General features: G+C 44.7%; 1 protein-coding gene across 2 annotated transcripts in view; it reads left to right on the top strand.

The window, feature by feature from the left end:
- The window catches only part of TBX5 (T-box 5), a 40406-nt gene extending 20670 nt beyond the window's left edge, over positions 1–19736 (top strand). For both annotated transcript variants that reach the window (XM_026075196.1, XM_026075195.1), the window contains 2 exons: positions 10027–10253; positions 18724–19736. In XM_026075196.1, the coding sequence (XP_025930981.1) occupies positions 10027–10253; positions 18724–19307 (811 nt within the window). In that variant the 3' untranslated portion in view covers positions 19308–19736. The remainder of the gene's footprint in view (positions 1–10026; positions 10254–18723) is intronic.
- The last annotated feature ends 2190 nt before the right edge of the window (positions 19737–21926 follow it).

Genomic DNA, 21926 nt, shown 5'->3' with positions numbered 1-21926 from the left:
CTTGTGCATTTTATGTTAAACTGTTGAAATATCATCAGAATGTGGGGCCAAAATCCAGGACTTTCTACTTCAGGGTGAATGCCTTAGCTGCTGGGATACAGAGGCAGGATCTTACTTGTGGGTTGTCCTTTTGGCCTCAGGAACCTTGTATTTCTTTCTCATGTGTCCCCATCCAGAACAGCCTCTAGCTTCTTGCTAACCAGAGCGCTCTGCTGCTTCATGTGGGCTTAAACCTCTTTAAAGCAACAAGAGACTTGGACTAGCTCTGGCAACTGCTGGTCACTAGGCTATTACAGAAGAGCTGTTGGGTATTTTTTCCCCAAGTGGCAGTGCTTTAAAGACAAAGCAGTTAGGCTCATACTTGGTAAAAGGCCTTGTTCTGAGAGCAGGCTTGCTAAGGATGCTCCAGGTCCCTCTGGAGACCTTGGTGCTACGTTGTGTTGGTTTTTGGCTCTTGGAGGGTCTTTGGCAGGAGAGGAGTGCCTGTCTGGTCAGTTCTGGATGTGCACAGAGTGATTTCAGGTCAACAAAGGAAGGTATTAGAAAATGTCGGGATCTCCAGGGCCAGGTCTTTTTGGATCTTAGTTTTGGATTTAAGCATTTAAGCTGAAACTTAAGCCTAAATCCTCTTTAAAGTCCCTTTTTAAATGTCAGGTCCTGCCAGTAATTAACTTCATGCCTTTTACTTAACTTGGAACTACATCCATGCATCAGGTTACTTCCTGGTGCAAATGTTTTGCAGTGAAAATGCCATATCCATGATTATACCTAAGACAGCTGTAGATGCTCAGTATAACATTTTCCATTCAGGAGGACAGGAGTGACTCAGATCCCATGTTCTCTGAGAACAGTGGAGCTTGCTCTCGATGCAGAACTGTAGGGACCTGTAATGTGACCTTCTGTTTTAAGGACTCTCTCTGACTGTCCAACGAGCCAGAGTCTGATAGCTCCACACTATAGGTGGTCATTGCAATCTTGAACTCAGATGTCAGTACAGATGCAGAAGTCTCATCTAGTTGCCTTATTTGGTGACCTGAATATGGCTCTCCATAACCATGCAAATTGCACTGGCAGGCAACAAATAATGCCTGTAATCCTGCAAACGCTTATACCCATAACCTTACTCAAATGGGCAGACGTACTCCAGTGTACAAAAGCTTTCAGGCTCACACCCAGAAAAGCCAATAAATTGGCTATATGTATATGTATACATACGTGTGTATATATATGTGTATATATGTATATATACATAYATATAACTTTTTTTCTTCTCATTCTAAATCATCTCTGTGGTCTTCTGAATGTGCCCTGTGTTCCCTGCCTGCCTACCCATTCCAACGACTGCACAGATCCTGGCATAATAAGTCAATATTTATTTATTTTTTTCCTATGTCAGCCCCCCCAGCCTCCACTGGAACTTGAGTAACGATGTCCCCACACATTTTTGCTGTTAAACTACCCTTTCATTATGGTCAATGGAAAGACTTGAAGGTTTACATTCATCACAGGGTTTTTGGAGGGGGAGGGAGGAGGTAAAACAGTGAAGACTATTAGAAGTGTTTCATGCCATATGAAGAGCATGGCACCTAGCCATGCTGAACTTGTGCTAAAAATTGCTTGGCATTTTTATGCAGGCCTGCGGTCACAGTTGATGATACAGTGAACAGAAACACTTGGAATATATAAATACACACACTCAGAACTGATGTGGTTGAAAGGGTTAAAATACACAGAGTTGACTTTGCAGGATAATTTCTGATGCTCACTTCCTAAATAACTTATCCTCTGTACAGATAGTATAGAAATAATGCTGTACCTTTACAAAGATGTCATTTTTAAGGGAGAGAAGGATATGGTTATTATATTAAAATAAAGACCCATTCAGGGCTGAAAGTATTAGTGAAATATGCTCCCACCTTTGTGGGTTTTTTATATATATAAATGATTATATACTATATATAAAAAAATATGAAAACACATATAAAATAAATTATATATATATATAAAAATTATATATATAAAATAAAGAACCATTCAGGATTGAGTATATTGGAGAAGTATGACCTACCTTTGCGGTTTTATATATATTTCATATATAAATATATATTAAAATGTAATTATAATTTCTCTATATAAATGTGTATGTGTGTATGTGCCTATATAGCAAAGTTGTTTTCCTAATGATGGACCCATTCCCTAGCTGACATATATTGGTATTTCTAGCCTGACTTCAGTGGAATGATATCTATTTATGCCCTCGGAGAACCTGGCTGGATATATTTTTAGTGCAGTTGTTTCACTGTAGAGAAAAGATAGCTGAAAAAAATACGCTTTTAAAAAAACAGTGCACAGCATTTTGTATYGGAAACTGGTGACCTAACATTCATCAGGTCACTGATCATCTCGTTAGGGAATGCAGCCATAAAAAGAATGAATTTACCATGCTGAGGAAAGCCTAAGCACCTTTATGTTTTCTTTATTCAAAGCTCGAATGTTTCTTAATTCCCTGTGTAGGATTATTGGAGAGGAACATTTCATACTTGATAGYAGACCTAGGAGAAGCAAACCCCAGCAGACAAGGCTGAGAGGTGGCACTGACCCAGCTGGGCACAAGAGCTGCTTGGTGGGTTCCTTGTTTTCAGGAAAGCTGCCCCCAACCATGGTCAAAACATGAACCACCCCCAACACCCACACCCACACCTCGGAGCAGCCTCAGGGGCCTGACTGCAGGCGAAGACACACTTTCAGCACTAATCCTTCAGGTCCTGACATGTTCACCAGAGCCTGGATTGGGTGGGAGCAGATGCATGGTGGCTGAAGACGTCATCTAGAAGTAACGTCTGCAAGCYGAGCCGGATGTTCAGGCCCCTCTGTAGAAAGTGGAGAGCGAGGGGCACTTTTGGCATGCAAAACCGCTTTTCTTTGAGAAAGCAGTTCATCACACCTGTGTTAGGGTGGGGAGAGGAACCCCCTGTCTGCCTGTCTCACTTGCAGAGGAGGTCTGAATGATTTGCTTAAATAGATGACTAACTTTTAAACAGCTAAAATTAGATGAGATAAATCCCATCCAAAGCAAAGGAATTCTCACCTGGCCTGTTCTGAYGGTCTCTTCGTACCTTTAGCCTGCCAGAAGATCCCAGCATGGGAGGAAAACCAGTCTGCTGGGTCCAAAATTATTTCACTCAACTCAGGCMAGGTTCTGCAGTGGGGTGCAGTAGAAGCAGGCTTAGGTGACTGCGGAGTCTTGGCCTGATGATTCATTTGTTGAACACCTACCCTTTGGCAAATGGTAGGGACTGAGGGAAAGAAAGACAACTTTCAGAGCTGCTGGTGAGCTAAGAGCTAGGTCTCGGGTGCCTTGTTGAGAATGTTTCCCTCCGCCTTTGCGTGCCTCTGCGTGCTCCAGCCAAGCGAGAGCAGCACATTAGCCCAAATGTCCTCTGGGGGCATGAGCTTTGCAGGGCGGATGTGGATGTGTTTGCAAGTATGTCCCTTTCTCCTYTGCAAGGCTCTGTTGGTTTATTTGGTTTGTTTTCTCCTCCAGTTTCTCAGAAGAAAAGTTAATAGATCTGTCCAGGTAGAAAATTTCATTCAGGAGYGTTGTTAAGCCTTTCAGCATCAGATGATTTCATTCAAAAAGAATAGTCACAAACTCCAGAAAGATCCAAACACCAGTGAACACAGACTTCTGATACATGTTCATCCTCCATTCCTTCCCAAGGTACCTGGGAACCCTTAAGCAATTTCTTTGACAGGATGTGTGCTCTTGGAGAACACACTTCATTAAGTTTTCTGGTTTCCAAGCACGAGATCAAGTTTGTTATTTCCCTGATTAAAAAAAGGAAAACGTGTTAGAGGAAAATGTGTACAGGGATGTGAGTTTTACTGCATCTGTATCCTGTGGTCTAGCTGAAATTGAAAAACATAAATCAGGTAAAAATTATGTAACTGTGATGCCAGAAATTTTAGGCAAAATGTTCTTCTCAGATCTCTTGCCCCACTGTCTTGTAAGAATTCCTTTTGTCTCTGCTTAGGACTTTGGTCTGTGCCAAGGGGGATTTGGTGTGGAGAGCCAGAGAAGAATAATCGGGAGAAATCCAGAGGGTGAAGTTTACGCGGAGAGTCAATGAGGTCTGCATTGCAGATGTCAGTGTAGGACTTTACCCTTAGAATTCCCCATGCATGACAGTCAATGGAGCTGTATTAATAAACCATAGCTATTGAGTGATTTGAGGGAGTTGCACGCAAGTCACAACTTCTATTTTTTTATTTGTGACTGCCGAAAGACAGCAGGGGAGAAGTATTTGTGGGTCTGGGTCTAGAGAACTGTGAAAGAGCAATTCTGTTAAATGCTTTTACTAATTTTTGATGATCATCTGTAACTCCCATTGTCTTCAGCTGTTATTATGGGTGCTGAAGAGCTTCTGAAAAATCAGGCCCTAGTTACTACTCATTCAAATTAATGCAATTAGTCCTTGAAGATCCATATTGRGAAAGCTCTCGAATAGGAAGATAATTACAAGAAAGGGTGGCTCTTAGCTCCTTTAATGGGTATTTTGGGCCTTTTCGAAGTGTCACAAAGATCCAGAATGATGCAYTCAACAGAAAAAGAGCAGCAGTGTAGATTTGACATTATGTATATGTTTTCTCTGTCAAAGATCATGAGCCATAGTTTGCTGTCTTTGGCATTAATCCACAGTAATCTTCCTGGCTCCAACGGAATTATTCCAAATTTTTGCCAGTGTAGCTGAGAACAGAATCTGGGCCAGACCCAAAGGATATGAAGTTAGTACCATGATTCAGAACTGGCATAATGGAGAAGATAGTGTATGTTTGGGTGCCAGTAAAATAAATGAAACAGACTCCCCAAAGTCATCTACTTTGGCATGCTGCTGTACTGTTGGGCAGACAGACCTATTCTGCTTAACTCAAGCAGGTCTCAGTCCACTGCAAATGACCTTGCTCTCATTTCATCTTCTCATTGCATGTTTTCATCCATTTTCATTTCCCGTGTTCTGTCACTGAAATTTCCCAAGAGCCACAAGCTGTCTGAAACATTTTCAGTGTGAGACTTGGAGCTGCAACATCTGCTGGAGTGATGATGCTTTCCTCCAGCAAACTGGTCCCTGAGGAAAGTTTCCTGGTCAAAGCCCCAGTGGAAACTGCAGGCTTGAACTGCATTCTATAGATTTTAATGGAATTCAGATGAAATCCAAAATAAGGCTCTACGGATTTCACTGGAGGGTATCCATAGCTCTTTAGAAGTGAGAGAGTCAGCTCAAGGAACACAGGTTAGCTGTGATTTCCTCCACTGCCCCTTCTTCTGGGGGATCTGTCCAGCAGGAACTGATCTGCAGAAGTTCAGCCCAGCATCAGTGCAGACTGATGCTGCCTCTGTTGGATCATGTCCATTTTCTGTCTCCTCTCACATTTCTCTTACTCCAAACACAGGCAACAGTACACGTTTGTGGGACTCTAGCTTTTTACTCACCTGGTGWTGATAGGTCTAGATCTATAGCAGTTTCACTGCTGGTTCTTAGGTTCATTGTAATGGTCATTGTAATGCRCTGTTCACAGAAGTTATGGGAGCCTAGCATTACTGGGCCCCTTCACATGCYGGCAAGAAGGTCAGGACATTTGATAGACTGGAGTAATATGCTGCTGTGAACTGTCTCCTGTATTTCTCAGTGGACATCTTGCCTTCTTTTGCTAGACATTCAGTCTAGGGTATTATTTTCTGTGGGGCTGGCCTGCGGTCCCCATGCAGAGAGAGCTTATATTTGATWTGAGGTAAGACTGAAGGAAGTACTCAGTAGTTTCTCTCCCACCAAGTCCTCTCATGCTGTAGATTATCCAGTTCAGTCTCTCCAGACAGTCTGCTGAGAGTGGTTCTTTTTTTTATTACAATCTGCTGGAAATAAGCTGAAATGAATGCACATTGGCAWTTGACAATTGTTTTCTGGTTTATTTTCTTCCTGGGAGATGGTATATTTATTCCAGTCACTTTTTTTCTCTTATTCTTTCTATATCTTTTGTGGCTGACTTCCATTTCTTTCCCACTCCCTAGTCTCAGCAGGAARGACAACAATTGGTGGCCTGGGAAATATAAAATTAGTTGCCTTTGAGTCATGTCTGCACATCTGGAATGAGGGTCTGATTCTGCACCAGAGTACCTATGGGCGCCTGAGCAGATGGAGGGGACAGGACTGAAAGGATAGCAAGGATATATGCTATCTGTTTTTATGTGGTGACTGACTAGGGAGGAGTTAAAATCTCATGATATTTTGGAAAGAATGGAGGGAAATTGCTGTGTTTGGCCCGGTTTCCCATCCCTGACTGACATACCTTAGTTCAGATTTTAAAAGATTAGGAATTACCGTTGTGAACAAGATCTAGAMAACACCCAGTTTAGGTGCTTCGAAGGATGCTATGAGATCACGGCAGCAGCTAACTACGGGGAAATCCTCTTCCACATCATGCCTCATCTTGGCTTCAGAAAGACATCGATTTGATCCTCGAGACCTGACATTTAATAGCTCTTCTGAAGTCTTGTTGCCATGAGCTACTGTAATTCTGGAGCGCCTTGATGTATACTGCTTTGTTGCAAGAGTATCAGAAGTACCTTCTAAAACCATTTGCTTAGGGCCAGGAGGGAGCGGATCTTTCAACCCAAAGGCTGGTTATAATCTGTGGACCTTTGAAGAGATTTTTAACAAGGTTATTGTCTGCAGGCTGCATGTACTATACGTTGGCTTGTACATTAGGAAACTTCAAGTCTGCATGTAAAAAAAGTTGAAAATTACTCCTTACAATGTAGTGATAAGCAAGAAAGTGGACTAGATGCTGTTCTGTGAAGACCTAGATTTATTCTTTTCCACAATTTTTTATTATTTTGCAAGGTCAATGATGTTTCCAGCTCTGAGATTACAAAACCTTCTTGAACTCTCTCCTTTGAATCCCTTGGTAGATACGAATTTGTGGCATAARTGGTCTTATAGAGCCATGAAAAATGATCTTATAGAGCTCCATAGTCTGTCATGTGACTGCATTATTTGTCTGGGAAGGGAGAACTGAGCCATAAGAACGGGACTGAGTTCCACCTTGCTTGTTCCACCTGCTAGATGTCTGATTCCAGTGGAAGTGCTCAGGAAATGCAGGAAGGAGTTACCTGTAAGGCCTTCTTTGTAGGATTAGGGCTGTATGATGAACTCTAAAGAGGAGTGTGTGTACTACTAGGGARCAGCCATGCAGATGCCGGTGTCCGATCCTATGGGTCTGGGAAAAATCTAACCAAATGGGAATTCAGACTTGAGTCAAGACTTCAAGGTTGAGTTCCTTCACTGTGGAGTTGAACTTCAACCCAACTCATCTACTACTCCCAGATTTCTTTCCCCAAACATTATTTTTTTTCCTGCTCCCAAACAGGACAGTTTGTGGCTTTTCTCTGGTGCAAGGACTYTGGGTTCTTGGTGGGAACACAGCATCTGACCAATGTAAGGTGACTTGTAGSACCGTCTTGTATTCTCAGTCTCCTGCTGGCAGACTCTGTTGGTCTCCACACAGGAGGACACAGTGGCATCAGACTCATTTCTCCAAGGGATCATTCCTGGAGCTGTGACAGGTGATTTGCCTCCACCTGGTCTCTCATGTGTCACTCATGCAGGCAGAYGGGTCATGGAGAGGGAGGCTTTCTGCCTCCCTTTCTGTCTTTCTCCTACAGCCTTTCCCTCCTCTTTGGCTCCTGTCAAATTTAGAGAGGCAGGTTGTCCAAATGATGAGGGAGCTTCCCCAGATCCACAGTTCAGTTACAAATCTGTCACAAGCTTTCCATGTGGCACAGGACAAGTCGCTTTGCCTACCTGGGCCTCAGCTGTCCACCTTTCAAATGGGAAGCAAAGTAACTTTCTTTTTTTGGCTGCCCTTCAGCTATCTCGTCTGCTTCTGCTGGGAGCAYGGTGGTGCAGAAATTGTACAGCACCTTGCACAACCTAGTTCCCCTCTTCCTCGGTCTCCCTCTCTGCTATTATAATACACAAACTACAGAAACTGAATATTCATCATTAGCCCTCCAGCAGACTTTGAATAGACCAGTGACAGCTTCCTGCCTTGTAAATTCTTTCTCTAACCAACTTTTTTTTCTAATTTTACAATTTTTAATGCAAAAAAGATGTGGTCCATTAACACCCCCATATAAAACTGTAACTCGCATTCTGGCCCAGCAACAACAGTCTCTTCCTTGCTGTGCAGACAACTGCCTATATTGCCAGTGTAAGTCAGGCTTTAATGCTTTTTTCCCCTCCCCACTTCACTGCAATTTTTTTGCAAAGCAAAAGTTCTGGACACAACAATAATTTTGTGTCAGCGATGAACCAAACCTTTCATTCCATTAAACTCTGGCCCAGGATTACAATTAGCTGTTTTGGGAATAGTGACTTTTAGGCATTGAAAAAAAAATTCGGATACATTTTTAAAGACCAAAGGACAATCTAAAATGGTAGCTGTGTGCGCTATGTATTAAGTGTGCTCAGGAAAATATATAAATGTTTCAAGATGGGTGTTGCTTTAGAAAGTAACAAAGAAATGTCTTTGCTAGAACTCAGTCCCCATAAGGAAGAGAAAGGTAGAAATACAGAGAAAACTGCTATTTTTTGTGTAGAAAAATGGCAAACTGAAAGAAAGAGAATTTTTAGGTATTTAGTTAGAAAATAGTTTAGTTCCCCTCCCCAAATAGTTGATTTTTGGCAAAGAATACCGAAAATACTTTGACTGAAACAGAAATATTTCAGTTTGGAGAGAAGTCACTGTGATGCCTCCTGCGAACTGCAGTTTGGAAACCTGATGTTCCTATTCCATTTCTAGCGTGACTCCCTGCTGCGGCTGCATCTCCTGTGGAGCACCACAGTCCTCTCCTATGACTGTGAAGGGTGTCATTTCCACTGTAGGATCCACCAAGGCAGCTTGGTCCAATGGTTTTAACCTCAAAGAAGAAAGCTTATGTTGTAATCTGGGCTCTGGTTCTTGGCTGCTCTGAGCCTGGTACCTCATGGCACTTCCCCGAGGTGCTGTGGTGCTCCCTGCTCTTAATGCATTTTAGAAAGTCTTTGGGTTCAGCAAGTGCCCTGTTGACTCAGAGAGCGTGGGAGGAGGCTCACGTCTCCTCTGGGGCCTGTGTGTTACCAGGTGGAAGACCCAGAACTCAGCCTCAGTTTTGCTTTCTGCAGAACAGGAATAATCTTGTCCAGCCACATTGCTGATGCATTTGAGAAGTGTATCTGAAAAGTGCGGAAGGGTCTTCTGGGAGAGGAGATTTCTAGCCAGTATTGGCAAAGCACCCCTACTTCAAACCAGATTTCAGAGCAAGGGAGCAAACTAGACTTTCCACCAGTGCTCACCCTGGTCCGGCTCCGTTGAGGCATGCGGCTCTGCTGTGCACGAGGTCTTTGTGATTTATTTCTCTTCTCTGAGCGCTTTGGAATGGTGCTTGTTCTCTGGTCCAGAGATCCCCATCCAAGGACAGCCAGGCTGGCAGATACTGGGGAAAAGGAATGGGGACAACTACCGTAAGCGGAAAAAGTAAACCTAAATATTTAATTCATGTCCAAGTCAGCTTGGTTCCCTGTAAACAACTTGGCAGCAATTAGCTTTTTTCTTTTTTTTTTTTTTTTTTACACACGTGCACACATATGCATATACAATATAAATAGTATATAACTTATAAAAACTATCATGAAATGTAAATATAAATATTTTATACTTCTCTATAAGTACATATGTCTATTCTATGTATGTGTACAAAATAGCTGTAATGGTGGAAGAGGCAGAAATCTAAAGAGAAAGATACTTAAAGGAAAGCAAAATAGAGGAGGGCATTGTACTGATGAAGTGTGGCAGGGCTGCGGTCTCCTGGGCGGATGGCTCTATTTCCCTGAAAGTCTAAACAAACACCATGACACTAATGTGCTGCTTTCATTTATTAATTCACCGATCTATTTATTAATTAATTGCTTTTCTGCCTTGTTTTTTCAGTAAAGAGTACCCGGTTGTTCCCAGGAGCACAGTGAGACAAAAAGTGTCCTCAAATCACAGCCCATTCAGTGGTGAGACCAGGGTCCTTTCTGCCTCCTCCAACTTGGGGTCCCAATATCAGTGCGAGAACGGGGTGTCGAGCACTTCCCAGGACCTGCTGCCGCCTGCCAACCCGTACCCGATCTCGCAGGAGCACAGCCAGATCTACCACTGCACCAAGAGAAAAGGTCAGGCCTTGGTGGCTCCCTGCTCCGCTCCCGCTCTACGGCTTTCCCATTCCAAACACGATTGTCAGTGTCGTTTTGTGTTGTTTTCCCTTGCCCGCAGGCTTGACTGCACCAGCCTGCTTTATGGTGACACCATTTAAGATGAGGGCTGTGCACTGGAGGCAGACAGCTCCCCTGAGCTGGGTAGAAAATTGGTTTCACTGGTGTTAGCTTAAAACCACTTTTCTTCTGCTGGGCTGGGAGTGAGCTGTTTGGAGGGGTGGCAGTACCTTTTACCCAAGTTGAATCCACATTCAGGAAGATAACTGGTGCCAGAGATAGAGGTGACTTATCTGTCTCCATAGCCCCTCAGACAGGGTTAATCTGCAAGTGTAGATACCTTGACAGCTTGGATTTTGCATGGTTTTTGACTATGAGTCTTACGGATGGGAAGTATTTGTCCAAATGCAGAAAGCAATTCCATTTAAATGCTTGTTCTAATGAACGGGGCATGGGATTGAAAATCATGCTCTCCATGTTTGTTCCCCTCTAGTGTGAGTGACCTGCTTTGACAGAGCTTGAGGGCTCAAAATGTGAGTGCTTTACTCTAACCAGTCAGCGGTTCCTGGCATGATGAGTCCCACAGTATCGATGGGATAATTGCTTTCAGGAAGGAGTGAATAGCTTGCAGTCTCTCCCTTTTTCTCTCAAAGCAGTGGGAATGCCAAGATGCACAAACATTTATAGGACTGGAACAGAAAAAGCCTCAGATCACCCCTACCCCAGACATCCAGAAGAAAACAGGAAATTTGCAGGGCAGAGTGCAACCCTATGGGGCAAGAAGGGGAACTTGCACAGCCCACCACTGTTCCCTTTTCTCAGGATTTAGACTATAAGTTCCATGGGAAATGATTAACAGGCATCGACCTGCACCATGGCATTGGGAGGCACCAAGAGCTGCTAAAGTCCCAGTAGCTTCTCCTTACAACAGATCCCTTCTTGCTTCCCCACACAGCCCTATCAGTCAGCTATATGGTATTATTTTTAGTAATGTAACCCCTGGGATGCTGTGATGTGCAGTGTAGACACACAATATGAGGCAGCAGATGGTGGGGAGTATTGGCAGTCCCATGCAGATGAGGCAGGAGGGCTAATGGAAATGCAAGTCTCTTGCATCCTTGGTAAATCCTCTGAACACTGTTTCATCACGTGTGCGTGCATGTATATATACATATAGAGTCATAAAAAAAATTTGAGAATCTTAATATTTTCCTGATGTGAAATCGAATCAAACAGTAGAAAACAGAGGCATCATTTTCTAACCCCTGCAGTTGGCTGGATCCCTTGCACTCGTATAGGGTGTACCAAAACTGTGATTGGAAATTGTGATGCTGGACTTGAGCTAGCTCCAAGGTTGGGAAACGGGAGCAGCAATGGCCTCCCAGAGTGTCCCATAAGATTGGAGGTGGTGTGTTATCCCCCTATCCCCACAGTGGTGTATGAATGTGCGTGTGACGCAGCTGGATTGCCACAAAGCCCCACTGTTAGTGATGGGAAAGCAGGTCACGTTCACCCTTGGCGTCCCTCAGCCCAAGATCCGGCCTCAGTGCTCCTTTGCCCTGGGAGCTGAGCTTTCACCAGTCCTCTTCCCCTTTGCAAAAACTAAACAAAACAAGCTAGCCTGAATGCCAATAAACCCTTTGGACAATCTGTGGCTGCTGTGTGTCCCCGCACCGCAGGGCAATTCATCATTCGCCTCCACATTGTAAAGCGATAAGGAATCAACAGAGGTTTCCTTCCAGTTTTGGGATTCCCGCTAAGTGGTGTCTCCATGGGTGGTTTCCCTCAATCCCCCAATTATCTCACTTCCTCTTATTGTCACAGAAGAGACGACTATCTGCCCTGTAATAAGTGCCCCAGCCCCTTTTGGCCTGCATGGCCCTTGCAAAAGTGCGGGAGACTGGCAAAGAGAGTCCTTGTCTGTACTGCTGATGGCCCCTCATTATCTCCACGATGGCTTGAGTGGCACAAGCAGTTAAGGGCCTTTTATCAAAGCCGCCAAATGCTTTAATCAAAGAGAAGCAGTGTCCTGTCCGATACCACTGGCTTCTTCCGCGAAGCTGTACGTCTCAGGAGCCTGAGTCGCTGCTTTCCTTATTGTGCTTTTCCCCCTCCCCATGCATCTAGTAAATCGAAAACAGCCACCAGGGCTTAAAGAAAAGAAACACAAAGTTAATGGGAAACAGAGAGCCAACATAAGCTGCCAAACAGCTCTTTGCAAAGTGAAATTAATTAAAAAAAAAAAAGTAACTAGAGATGAGCAATTTGGTTCAGATAAATCAGAATGTGATCCAAGGTTTCATCTCAAACTCAGACAGAGCATGGTACTTTCTTCTAGCACTGAACAAGGATCTTTATTAGACTAGGAAGAATAATCTTACCCATAACATTCCTCTTTTTCCTCCTCTTCTTTCCCAGTCCTTCCTTTTTCAGTGAAATATTAAGCTTTTCTTCACACCTCTCCCACTTTCCTACTCTAACCTTTTTCTGCATAATTTCTAACAAGCCTCACAATCTAACAAAAAAATGAAAATAACAGTGTGTTCACTCTTGATACATATCTGACCTTTTCCTGGCTTGGAAATTTGATTGATTTACTTGCATCATTAGCGCCCCAAACATATTGACTCCTCTTCAGTCAGTTTAAGATTTGTCTCAAGCGGATTATTTCCTTTCTGCAAGGCTGTGGGTATGGACAAGTGCTCGCAGGGCAGAGGGCAATTCAGCTGGGTTCCAGACCAGCTGTTGTCATTACTTTCTTTAACAAATACCTCAACTGATTTCTATGACAGACTCTCAGATACTTCTTCCAGCTGTGACATCTCATAGTATTTCCCTCTATTACTTTTAATCAGGAGGGAAAATCTTGGTTAAGCTTGGTTAGGAAGAGGTCTGTATTCTAGCAACTGAAAGGCACCTTATTCAACCTCTTCTATTTTTTTGGTGACTCAAGGCAGAGATATAGCTTTGTGGGTGACTGTTGTTCTTAGCTGTCAAGTCAAGATGGATTTGCTCTAGAGATCTGATATGGGCATTACATTATGGGTGAGCAGCAGGGCTGTGAGGGGATGTTATCTCTGAAGGCTCCTCTGTGGTTCAGGGAGCAGCTGATCCTCTTCGGGGTAAAGAAGGAAGGACATGTCCCAGACTCCCAAATCTGGGAATTCCTGGTGCCTGGGCAGCAGTGCAGGGATGCAACTTTGGGAATAACCCCAGTGCGGTATAATGGGGATTGCTGCTCCTGGCACCCTCTGAACATGTCGTAGGCTGGGAGGCTGGGGAATGGCAGTCCTCAAGGCATGAATTGTCCAGTACCGTATCCCAGCTCCATGTAGAGATTGCTTATGGTATTTCATAGAGACCGGTCTTGAAAGGATGGATTAACTCCAAAACTGTATCCTACCAAGGAACTGCCTCAGTTCTTGATATGGATTTTTAAGCTATGGTAAAGTTCAGTTAGTTTTGGCATTTTTCTTTTTGTTCTCCACCTCTCTGTCTCTCACTTCTATGCTCTGAGAAGCCCAAAAGGACTTTCCAGTAGACAGCTTGCTTTCTGTCTTTCATTTTAGCCCACTTCCCAATTGCAGCATTAGGGCTTGTTTTCCCTTGTGTTTTCCTCTCTCTCAGGCTTCTCGTGAACTAAAATGTCATCTCTCTAAACCTCTGCTCCCTCCCAGCCTTACACAATCTCAACCACTTGGCAGATTTCTGGGATGCTTGTGATGCTGAACAGGAGGCGACTGGAACAGTCTCTCCCTCGGGACGTTATAAAAGTTGTCATGTTGGCACTCTGAGGGAGAAGAGGGAACGAGGCAGAATTCACCGGCTCCAACCAGTGAGGACCGTATCCTTGAGCCACTTAGCTTGCACATGACCCCGTCCATGGGGAAGAATATATCTTTCATCTCCTTCCTGCTTTACTGAGGTCAGTGGTGGTACAGCAATGCCTTTCCTTTCTCTTCAAGGACAGGCACTGTTAGGGTGGACAGACCTCTTCATTTTCTGAGCTGTTTTCTCCTTATCCCACCTAGTTTTTCTTTGACTTGAAGAAACTGTAGGACCAGGACTGAAAAGAAGTCAGATACCCTCCATATGAGGTCTCTTTGGAGGACATTCTGCTCATCCTGCCAGCATTAGGAGATCCAGTGAGGTGTCCATGGCTTGAGCTACACTGCAGCTGGAGGTGTGTCTGAAGCTTGGGTAGACACATCTGAGAAAGGTTGGAGCCCAGAGCAAGGTTGCTGCTGCAGCACCAGAAATGAAACAGAAACTGCCCTCAAGGTGGGGAGATACCTGGTGGCTGGTGTGCACCTAGCTCCGTGCTGCGTAGCCACATTGCTTGTGGGGCTGCAGTTTCAGCAGCTTCATACAGGCAACCTACTCTTCCATCAGGAGGTGCCTCCTATTCCTCTGCAGGCAGTACTGGCAACTCGCTGTCTCTGTAAGAGACTCCAGTTTTTGGTGTTGAATGTCTCTGCCTCACAACCATTTCTGTCACATTCCCCTGTAATGCAGCACAGCCATATTGCAAACCTTGCAATTGCTAGCTTAACTAGCATAGCCGTAAGACATCTTAGGTTTCACATCCTAGGAAGCAGGTCTGGTTTACTCTTTAGGGAAGCACATTTTGATCAGATTGGCCCTTTTCTTCTCTTCTTTGACAACCCTTGCCAGCTTTGCACACGGCGATTGGCTATTCAGACTCTTGCTAGATTCTTGTCAGAAGCTACACTGGGTAAAGCAGCAATGTTAATGATAATCATCCGTTGTGTCTCCCTCACAATGTCAAGATGAAAGTACTGTTATGCCTTCGAAGCGTGGGCAAGTTTTAAAAAGCAAAACAATTGGGTCTCATTCTTCATTGTCGTTGGTCCCAGGGAGCTGAATGTCACAAACTGGAAAGAGCTCTCCTGATGTATACCAAGGGAAGAGGTGGGCCCAGCGTACCCTGCAGTCCAGAGATTTTACATGTTTGTATTTCACTCTGGATGGACTTGATCTTGGAACTGAGAAATTCCATTTAAAAAGCCATTTGTGTGGTGGTATTTACAATGCAGCTGGAAGTAGTAAATACCGGAAATCTTGGAACAGCTTATGCTCTCGCTCAAGCTCCTTCATTAGATCATCAAATTCCTTGTGAGGGAGYCAGTTTCCACCCCATTCTGCAGGCTCCGTTTTCCTTGGACACACTTTGGAGCAGCTTCTCCCAGGTGCTGGCTGCTTCCTTCTGCTTGGCAGAACCTTTTGCTTTTTGAGGTTTGCACAGTATCGAGGGGCTGGTCACAAGAGCTGATCACCACTCTTTGCTTTGAAAAATAGCAACGAAAGTGGAGAATGGTGAGCATCTCCCAGGAGTGTCAGCATCTCCTGGAGGTGTCCAGCACCTCCTAGGGCTCAGTGCCAAGAAGAAAAAAGACAATGAAATGCTATCAGGGAACCAACATCAAGAAACAAACCCAGGGCAGACCAGACAATKCTCTGCTATGTCCATCTTATGCTGAGAAGGTGAGAGGACTTTCAGGAAGAGGATTATGGCCTTGGGATGCACTGTCCAGGCACCGGAACAGGTGGGGATGACTCTAAACTGCACAAAATGGAAATGGCTCCTTAAGGGGCTTTTTTCCAGTAGGGCAATGCAGGAGAGCATTTTCTGACTTGTCCCTTTTGCCATTCTCTTGCCTGAAGATGTTCCCTGCCCACCCCAGGTCTGCCCTGTGCACTGTGGGAATGAATTTCACCTGCTCCGCTCTGGCTCCCGTCTTCTCTGCGAAGAGTCATGGGGAAATGCCAGCTTGGACTAGGGAGTCTGGACCAGTGTAAATTCATCAGCTGATGCCAGCTGAGGATCTCTGGTCTGCTTCATCCCATCTAGATTTGAGATGGGCTGTTCTCTCTTGAGAACTTCTTGCGGTTACATAGATGGAAAAAGCATGAGGGAAAGGGGTCAGAAGGTAGGCAGGAACAGGTAAGGTGAGCTATAATTCTTCATTAGCCACTGTGTTCTCTTTGGAGGTGGGTGTGGTGTCTTTAAATCTCTTGTGGTCTGGACTGGCAGTGCCCTTCCCATATGTGACATCAATGAGCCTGGAGCTAGAGAGGCCGGTAGAGCAATCACTGGAGTTTACAAAAGAAAAGGCACCTATAAGGTTTCCACTGAAATGCTAGTTGTTTTTGTTTTTCTTTCTTCACCTGTGATTAATTCTGGAAGAGGATCTGTAACTCACTGAAGCTCTGCCTGGCTGTGCTGTGGCAGGGAGCAAAATGTCTGGACTAAATGGAAAAATCCGCAACCTCAGGTTGTAAGTCAGGCACATTTTTGCACAATGGAAAAACACAGAGTTTGACTGTTTTGTGTTGTATATTTTAAAAAATAAAAATAAAATAAACAGTCAAACCCCAAGCCAATGACTTCTAATGCCAGCAGAGTAATGAGGTTTAATGCTGAAAACTTTATTAGCAGAACAATGCCCCATTTTACAAGACATTGTTTTTCCATCCTAGTGTTCTTCTAACTCAGTGGTGGGTTAGGGATCCAAAACTTTTAAGCTGTCTGTAAAAGCTAGAGCTCAGGCTATTATTGCAGATGTACCTTCTGTTACAGATCCATGTTCAGGAAGGAACTTAAACCGGTTCTTACCATTCCAGCTATTTTTAAGATGTGATTGCATTGCTTGGTTCCCCTGTCCTATTCTCAGTCTATATTTAAGAGAAGCCAGAGGTGCAAGATAACCGTTGATTATCTGAAGGGTTCTGCGTTGCTGGGACCAGGGAGGCAGGTTTTGCGTTTGTCAGGCAGAAAGTGTTTAACGGGACTGCAGTTCTCCAGCTGAATTTACAGGCAACCGCTATTACAGATAAAATCAGAGGACACCAAGGGGAAAGTCCCCACAGTGGGTATCACAGCACCAGAAGACCTGAAGTTTTCCTGGGGTTGTCAGGCCGAGAAGACTAATAATAGCAGTCGTTCCAGCTGTATGTGCTGGACTCAGCAGGCACCTGAGTGGGAGTGACGGGTTATTTCACAAGTAGAGTGGGTGCACCTTTCAGCAGAAAGCGCATGGCTGTTTACAGCAATAAAAGTATGTGCATGTTTACAAGAAACAAGAAGCGTCCGCGCTGCCCCTCGGCACCTCCTGAAAGTTGGCACTTGTAGTTGGACCAGCACAACAAAAACACCTGTGTTTCTTGGAAGTGCTTCTTGCGGGGCAGGTGGTTTTAGCTCTGTTATTGGAACTATTTCTTTTTCTTTGTATTTTGGGGATGAAAAGTATTGCGACTCAAAATGTATTTTAATTAAAACAATTGAAAAGGGATATTTCTAGCAATATTCTTTCAGATTTTACCATTGTTGAAAGGGTGCTGGGCTTTCTGTCTCAAAAGGGCTTTAATTTAAGTGGGATGTTTTTCTGCCTGAACCTGAATTTCTGTTCTTGAAGCAGCAGCAAAGCTAATMTGGGCCAGAACAAGTTCCCCTGCCCTCGCCTCACTGTCCTTAAAATCTCTTGGTGAAGTGCTTGTCCCTGGGAACTTTGCCATCCATTCCAGCAGAGCTGGATTTCATTTGATGACCCTGTCAATGAATAAATAAGTGCATATATTCATTTAATCATTTTTTTCACTCTAGAGAGTTCACCTAATTTGTTTATCTCCTTCTCTTGTTGACTTCGGCTCCGCCAGGGATGCTGCAGGAAACAAAGAGCTCTGCAAGCTGAGCCTTGCTGTTTCTAGCTGTGAGATTTACTTTTCTTTTTCATTACACTTGGCTTTAGCATGCAGCACAAAGCCTTGAGCGAATTTATGTGCCCAGCTCCCTTGGCACAACTAAAGATTGGCGCTGTAAAACTCCAAATCTGAATATCTCACCTCTGCCATCACTGATGCCGTCCCAGGGTGATTTTTATTGTGATCTCCATTTTGTGTCATTTATCGTGGAAATATATTGTTATAAAGGCCTTTTTAATTAACAGCATCAGCTCTGAGACTCTCAGTTATGAAAGCGGAGCTCTGTTAGGCACAGTGTATCTGCAGGCAGGAGATACTCTTCTGATGAAAATGCTGGCAGCCAAAAGGAGACAAGGAACTTGGTGGTGCTGTGGCTTGCGTGGGATTTCACCAAGAAAGTTAAGTCTCAACACCCCTTCAGCAGCTTTTAGCCTTGCTTTTCCTCCCAGAGCTCCTAGCTAATCCTCCTCCCTCCCTAATTCAGCAGACAGGGTCAAATACTCCACTTTGTTGCAGCAGGATCGATTCAGACCGATTCCAAGAAATGGGTCTGGATTTATGCTGATGTGACTGAGAAGAGTCTCTGCATCAGCTCTGTGCAGGCTGTGGCCTTGGTAAAATGAGGATAATACTGACAGATGGCAGAGCAGGACGTTCAGCTGAGGGTACGGTATTGTTATTTGCTACCAGGATTTTTCTCTCTCAACAGATGAGGAATGTTCCACCACCGAGCATCCCTACAAGAAGCCCTACATGGAAACTTCTCCGGCAGAAGAGGATCCTTTCTACAGGTCCAGTTACCCCCAGCAGCAGGGACTGAACACTTCATACAGGACTGAATCAGCTCAGCGCCAAGCATGTATGTACGCCAGCTCGGCTCCCCCCACGGACCCCGTGCCCAGCCTAGAAGACATCAGCTGTAACACGTGGCCGAGCGTGCCCTCCTACAGCAGTTGCACAGTATCTGCCATGCAGCCGATGGACAGGTTACCCTACCAGCATTTCTCTGCCCACTTCACCTCCGGGCCGCTGATGCCCCGTCTCGGCAGCGTGGCCAACCATACTTCCCCCCAAATAGGAGATACCCATAGCATGTTCCAACATCAAACCTCGGTTTCTCACCAGCCCATCGTGCGGCAGTGCGGACCTCAGACCGGTATCCAGTCCCCCCCCAGCAGCTTGCAGCCGGCAGAGTTCCTGTATTCCCACGGAGTGCCTCGAACCCTTTCGCCCCACCAGTACCACTCGGTGCACGGCGTGGGCATGGTGCCAGAGTGGAGCGAGAACAGCTAACRAGGCAGTAAGGAGAGTGCAAGAGGATCAGCCATGAAAAATTGAGGAAAAAAAAAAAAGGAAAAGGAAAAATACCCAGTCGGTAATAAAACAAGAGCGTTTTGCGAGACTCCTTTAACTGAATGTTCACCRGTAGCACTCGAGAGAGACAGGCACTGATCTCGTCGGCTGTTTGAAACCACAGATGAAATAGTTCATCGGCCTCGTTGTGACTTGCCCCCCTTTTCTTTTGTTTCGAAAGAAAATGAGCAGATCAACACACTTCTCCCCTGACACATTTCCCGCAGAATTTGTGTTGCTGCCAYGAAACCCCCGTGTCCTCGTTTCCCCCCTGCCCTCCTGCTCTTTTGGTTTTCAAAGGGACACGAAACTCCTGCTGCCTTTCTCAACAGAGTCAGAGTGCTTGAACGAAAACAGCTAGGATGTTACTTTTTTGTGGTGTTGATGTTGACAATGTTATATAATAAATAATAATATATATATATATTTTCTTTCAATTTTCTCAAAAAGACACCGACCCTTTTCAGCAAGGCTTAAAAGGGTGGATTTGGAGTGTTTTTTTTTATTTTTATTAGTATTGTTACTTTTCAACAGAAAGAGGTATTATGAACCCACAAATGAGAAAACTAAGGTACCTACCTCGACCAGACGTTGTACCATGAGTGAAATTGCTCACCGCAGTGCGCTATGTTTCGTTATAAACGCCACGCAMGCCCCAAAATGCATCTCGGAAGGAACCAGCCCAGTAAACTCATCTCCTTTCCAATTTGTGTGCTGTAATTCTCTCATTTGTCTTTCCTTCATGTCTCTCTGCCTCTCTCTTCCATCAACTTTCTCAGGTGCAAGCTTGGGGTATCTTTCAAACTGGAAAACATCCACAGCTTGTCTCCTGCCGAATTCGTACCGGCATGAGGACAGCGAGGCTGCGAGCCAGCTGCAAAGGGGAAGAGAGGGAGGGGAGAAGAGATGCGGACAGCAAAGGGAAAAACTACGTTCTTAAAAACGATGATGCCGCTAGTTTGTAATCCTCAACTTTTGTTTTATCAGTCTTTATTTTTCCCTCCTCTCGAAAAAGGAAAAGAAGAAAAAAAGGGATACTCTTCTGGGTATGTTAAGTGAGACATTAAGCAAATGTATTTAAACGGAGCAGAAAATGATCGTGGGAGAATGGGAGTGGGGGAAGCAAGAAGAGAAGAAAAAGCAAAACTGTGTAAGTAAAAATGTCTACTGCAGGAATCTTCAGGCATAAAATTTACTGGTACTATTTATTTATACATGGGAGTTCAAATAAGTAATAATATGTCATAAAGCCAACAAAGCATCTGATTCAGAGGGGTTTAAATTTTATTGATACTGAAGTCTGCTTTCTTTTCTTCTTTTTTTCCCTCTCTAAACTGTGCACACTTTCTCTATATAATTTACATATATTTTTAATTAAAAGTAATTCTAATTAACAAAAGAGGCATACCTGTGTATCAGCAAATGAGAATGTGGGTGTGAATGCGTGGGAATGCTGGTATGTGTGTGGGAGGGRTTATAGACAGATATCCAAAGCCATGTAGCTAAGAAGAAAAAAAAAAATCCCTRCCTAGCTACTCTTTCCTATTCTTGTGTGCCAATTTATGTCTAATAAATACCACATGCTCTGAAGTGCAAGGGACCTGCCCACCTTTTGTTTGGTTTGCCTTTTTTTTTAATAGTTCTTTCTGCTCAATGCCTGTAAGTTTGATTTTTATTTGTTTCCAGTGGATGTCCATCATCACAATGGGAAAAGCTGTTAGGAGGTGATGAGCTGAGCTTGAGTMTGCCGTGTCTGGGGCTGTGTGTTTCTCACCTACAAAACTGCCCCTGCCCAAAGAGGCCKCTGGCACAGTGGCCTGAGGCAGCGTGGAGGTGATGTAAGCCCAGGTCCACCAAGTCCTTTCCGTCCAAATCAGGACACGGAGGGAGATTCACTCTCAGGCTCGTTCCAGATAGTATCATTTTGCCACCTTTCCTGTTGAGRTAGGCTTGGGAGCTACCTTGGGAATCCAGGTAGATGCTGGGGTGKCACCAGGAAACTCTCGTGGAGAAGGATCTGGTCCAGCTCCTTATGCAGATGAGGTCTGCAGGGGTGATCTTGGGGGGTGGCACCCTTGGCACATGGGTAGTGTGGGGCACATCCCAGCCTCAGCGAAGGAGAACAGGAGCASCCACTCTTCGCAGATCTAAAATGAGATGGAAACTTGGCGCCGGAAAAATAAACAGGTTGACTGCAAGTGGGCTGTATCAAAGAGGCGTGACTGGTGGCGGCTGGCAGATCCCTCCAGATGKCTGTATGACCATCCACAAGAGCAGGTCAGCCAGGCGGTAGGACTGGCCAAGGAAGCATGTCCAGCCTAGCCCACCCCACGGGCAGCAACTCAGCTGACTGTAGAGCTGCACCGTGAACTCATGACCAGCATCCTTAGCTGGCCTCCTGTGCTCCGGGAATGTAGGGCTACTTGAAGGAGACCAGAAAGCAAGTAGGACTTGTAGAGCCACTTAGCAAAGGACGCTCCCACCCAGCCACCTTATGGCAGGCAGGACTTGGGGGGATGGTGTCCACTGGGRTTATCCAGAGCTAGCTGCAACACTGTT

This window comes from Apteryx rowi, unplaced genomic scaffold, assembly GCF_003343035.1.
Source record: "Apteryx rowi isolate R43461 unplaced genomic scaffold, aptRow1 scaffold_40, whole genome shotgun sequence".
Taxonomy (NCBI): domain Eukaryota; kingdom Metazoa; phylum Chordata; class Aves; order Apterygiformes; family Apterygidae; genus Apteryx; species Apteryx rowi.
The sequence above is the reverse complement of the archived record's forward strand: the minus strand, read 5'-3'. Positions and strand labels throughout refer to the sequence as shown.